At 40.5% G+C, this 3993-nt stretch overlaps 1 protein-coding gene across 3 annotated transcripts; it reads right to left on the reverse strand.

The window, feature by feature from the left end:
* Nucleotides 1-303: 303 nt before the first annotated feature.
* On the reverse strand, nucleotides 304-3192 carry LOC111666927 (paired box protein Pax-4-like). 3 transcript variants are annotated; one of them, XM_087177466.1, is made up of 10 exons: nucleotides 3159-3192; nucleotides 2848-2978; nucleotides 2501-2716; nucleotides 2354-2420; nucleotides 1980-2141; nucleotides 1790-1872; nucleotides 1645-1708; nucleotides 1454-1536; nucleotides 1133-1238; nucleotides 304-644 (listed from the first exon to the last, which is right to left on the reverse strand). In XM_087177466.1, exons 1-10 carry the CDS (start codon nucleotides 3190-3192, stop codon nucleotides 334-336), a joined length of 1257 nt encoding a protein of 418 aa, XP_087033592.1. In that variant the 3' UTR covers nucleotides 304-333. The 3 variants fall into 3 exon arrangements, with proteins under 3 accessions (XP_087033592.1, XP_087033600.1, XP_087033599.1); XM_087177474.1 differs by having other exon boundaries at nucleotides 1980-2099; nucleotides 2339-2420; XM_087177473.1 differs by having other exon boundaries at nucleotides 1454-1530; nucleotides 1980-2120; nucleotides 2339-2420.
* Between the last annotated feature and the right edge of the window lie 801 nt (nucleotides 3193-3993).

The raw sequence follows: 3993 nt of genomic DNA on the forward strand, positions 1-3993 counted from the left end.
ACAAGTCAGCTCAGTGGATTTAAAACCCACCACGTTGTCTGATGGAACCAATGAAAGACTTTGAATAAACTTAAGATATGACCTTCTCTAACTCCTTATTCCTTATTACTGGCATTTCAAGAGAACAGATTCACAGAAAAGTGATAAATGAAGCTGCAGTTTATGTAAAAAAAAGTGTCAGGGACAAGGTTGTAAGTTCAGTCCTTTGTCGCCCTCTGCTGGCCAGGATCTGTCCCTCCAGCCCAGACAATGAGCGGCACCCGAACAAAAAGATTTCAGTGATCAAAAGAACATTAAACATACTCAGAGACATGGTCACAATTAGTCCAGGTGCTAGTGTGGACTCACATCCCAGGGCTGCTGGGCAAACAGAAACCTCTCATCTGTTTGAAACTGGCTCCAAGTAAAAGAAACCCCCTGCTGGTTCCAGCAGTGAGTCACGGGGCACTCTGCTCTTATTGTCTCCGTTGTTAGAGGGAGCGGTGTCCTTGTGTCTGAAGGATGGTGAACCAACGGGAGGGTGAATCTATCTGTGTGGAGAGCCAGTGGAGTCTTGTCTATGTTCTGGGTCACCGTGTTATTTGACTGATGGAGGAATGAGGGTGGCACTGAGATGGATGTCAGACGTTCAGAGTTTCTGATACCTGTACATCAGATGGAAGGAATGAGATTAGTTAGAAGTGAAATTTGTTTACTTCCTCAAACTTAAAAGAATGACACCCCAAAGTTTTATTCAAAAAACACATTTATCAAGTGAATTGCTCCTATTACAGCCAAATGCAGGAACAACATTTAATAGCAGCTCTCAAGTGATCACATGAATAATCACGTTCAGAGAAGAAATATTTGCCCTATTAAATTAAACTGGAGCAGAGAAATTATATACAGTAATAACAAGGCAGATTTAGTACAGCAATGACAAAAAAAAAGATATGGAAGCCCAGGTGTCACTGGGAATGACACTTCTATGGCTACTCCCACTATAGCTAGCTAACTATTACAGTTACACTTATTCTTACACCTTTAACACCTATGTCACTATTTTATGAAAACATTATTTCCCTCATGATGAATCCAGACAATCAAATACTATAGAGAAAATTAAACACAATGATATGATATGTGGTTTTACCTGTCTCTGTTGGGAAAATGAAGCCATTGTGCAATTTCCTGGCAACTGTGTTGTATGAGGAGGAGGCCTCTGGGTTTTGACAGTAGAATCTTGGCACAGCTGTTGCCTTCAAATCAACACAAACATAATCCTAATGTGACGATACAGTATCTCATTAAAAAAAAATCATATTAGTCATATTAGTTAAACCATATTACATTTTTTTTTAAAAAACAACAAATTCTTGGTTTCAGATTTTAAGTTTAAACATTAAATATTCATGAACACATAGGCAACACAAAGTTTTTGATTTAAAAAAAAAAGTGTTAATTCACACTGTACCTGGTGCGATGTGGAGCTGTGTGTCACTGCTGGATTCACACACACTGTCGGAACATGATGTCTTTGCCTTTGAAGGTCTGCAGCTGTGAAGGACAAAAACATTTTGTCAAATCACTTACAATTCAGTTCAATCCATTTTGTTACAGCTGAGTGATAGCATCACACAAAGGCCTTTCCATGCACACACTCACTCTGCGCGCTACTCCTCTGTTTGGTTTCCCTCCTCCATTTAGCCCGTCTGTTTGAAAACCAGACCTTTGAAAGACGCACAGTCATGTCAAGAGTAGAAACTGTGATTTTGTATGAACATTTAGATGATGAAAATCATGACTCTACCTTGATGGTGTCTTCAGGAAGTTTGATCTTGGTGGACAGTTTCTCTCTCATGTACATGTCTGCATACTGGCTGTGAGAGAATTCTGATTCGGGAGATAGAAGCATTATATTTAACAGCTTTTCTGAGTGGGAAAAATGCAGTACTGTGTTAGTTTGGCACATGCATACGGTTCTAAATATTTGACTTCACCTTGCTCAAGTGCTCTGCTCTGCTCTGGGGAGAAGGTGGTGCGGTTTCGCTGCTGGACACCTTTAGGTTTCTGGTCATTACTGCTCACTGTCTCAAACATCGCTCTCTGATTCCCATCTTCTTGAATCAAAGAATCAAGACCTGCACATGAAACACACACACACACACACACACACACACACACACACATACACATTACATCAGTATATTAAACCAAGATGAATCAAATTAGATTATTTGGGAAATGATGCATTTTGTCCTTTTATACTAATAATTTTTTCCTGTTAAGAGTCATCAGTTCCCCTCCATTCTTTCCCTTATCGTCAGTAGATTTCCAGTGACCTTGTCAGGTGACTCACCCTGCTCACCTCTGTTGATCTCCATGCACATGGGTCCGTGGTCCAAGTGGATCTTTCTTAAAATCCGATTTATAGATGACACCTTGTAGAACACATTAAATATCATCAAATACTGGAAAATTATCAGTTACATTGAAACTAGTGAGTTAAAGTCTCACTTACGCTGGGCACTTTCGAGACCTTGCACATTCGTGCTGCTGCCAGACGCTTTCGAATTTCCCAAGCGAAAATAGTTGGGTTTTCCCTCTTGCACTGGATTATAGTGGAGATGACACCGGGGGTGAGGAGTCGAGGTCGGCTCCCTCCGATGGTCTTGGGCTCGAGGAGTCCTGTGCTGCGGTAACGGCTCAGGATCTTACTGACGCACCCGTTGGACACCTGAAAGACGCAGTGGTTTGACGCACTGATGGTTTTAGTCACTGAAACTGACCTCGCGGTGCAGCAAGACGCGTTGGACAATTTCTTTCTCCAAAAAGCCTAAATGTGGTTATTTGTGCAGCTCTGCGTACCCGAAGTATCCTGGATATTTGGCTTGGACGGACTCCCTCCGAGGCCAGTTCTATCATTTTCCTCCTCTTGGACTCTGGGAGAGGTCTGCCGTTGAGAAACATCCCTCCTAGCTGGTTGACACGTCCTCCACCTTATCATAACACATTCTATTGTTTAAATGTCTCTTTAAATTGCTTACTAACGATAGAGATTGACTTCTAAAATTACATTTACTGTCTAATCTGTCCTTACTGCACATCAAAGTCTCTGCACGTGCTTTTAAAACTCTAATAACAGCCTTAAAGTGCGCAATAGAATCGTAAAAATTAACCTTTACTTTGCAGATCAGTGTTTGTTCCGCACATCCCCGCTGGCTCCCAGACTTGATGATAAAAGTTCCAAAAACTAAAGTCGTCAAGTGATGATGTCCCCAGGAAAAAGAAAACAGAGAAAAACAGAAAAATATAACAACTTGTGGGAGAATTGTCCAGGTATCTCTGGTGAATGACACTGCGATGGATCACGCCCTTCAGCAGAAATTTATAGGCCTGCAGACCTCAACATGACGTGGTGGCCTGTTACCAGAAATGTCAACATTGCCTGGAAGTGAATGGGAGCATTATAAAGTTAAAATGGGATTCAGATGAGCAGGTCTCTGCTGACAAAAATGTTTTTAAAAATGTACTTGTGTTATTTCAAATATGTTTGGGGAATTTTTTTTTAAAAACAAGTGTCCAGTATTTTTGGTTTAAACAACATGCAGAGGTATCGACTGAGTCATGGAAATTCATGATTCAGATAGATTCCTTCAGCAAGTAGCCCGAGTATAAGTCCAACAATGAGCTGGGTCTCGTTATAATGCACATCAAACATTTACAAATCCAATAAAATGTAAATAATAAAATATGGGTCAGAAAACGTGTTCTCTCTGAGTTGCATTTGTTTGGAAGAAGCCATATACAATAAGATATCACTTAACAAGAAATGACATAATCGTCTTTGCAGTGTCTTGTCTTGGTGACATATTACATATCGCTGTACCAGAAAATTGAATCGACAGCACCTGACCACATTTCACCAGATTTCTTGGCTGTGGCACTTCACTCAGTGCCATAAACAAATATCTCCACTTCTGAATTCTTACACTTTCTGTGTTTTTGATTCAA

This window comes from Seriola lalandi, unplaced genomic scaffold, assembly GCF_002814215.2.
Source record: "Seriola lalandi dorsalis isolate HSWRI2012SDOR001 ecotype SW California unplaced genomic scaffold, Sedor1 jcf7180002003183, whole genome shotgun sequence".
Taxonomy (NCBI): domain Eukaryota; kingdom Metazoa; phylum Chordata; class Actinopteri; order Carangiformes; family Carangidae; genus Seriola; species Seriola lalandi.

Bases quoted from the DNA above. Each gene is read 5' to 3' on its own strand.
- LOC111666927 (XM_087177466.1), bottom strand. From the start codon at position 3,192: ATGTGCGGAACAAACACTGATCTGCAAAGTAAAG. The intron at 2,979-3,158 runs GTTAATTTTTAC...TGTTATGATAAG, and splicing joins CACTGATCTGCAAAGTAAAG to GTGGAGGACGTGTCAACCAG. The intron at 1,239-1,453 runs GTACAGTGTGAA...GTTGATTTGAAG, and splicing joins ACAGCTCCACATCGCACCAG to GCAACAGCTGTGCCAAGATT.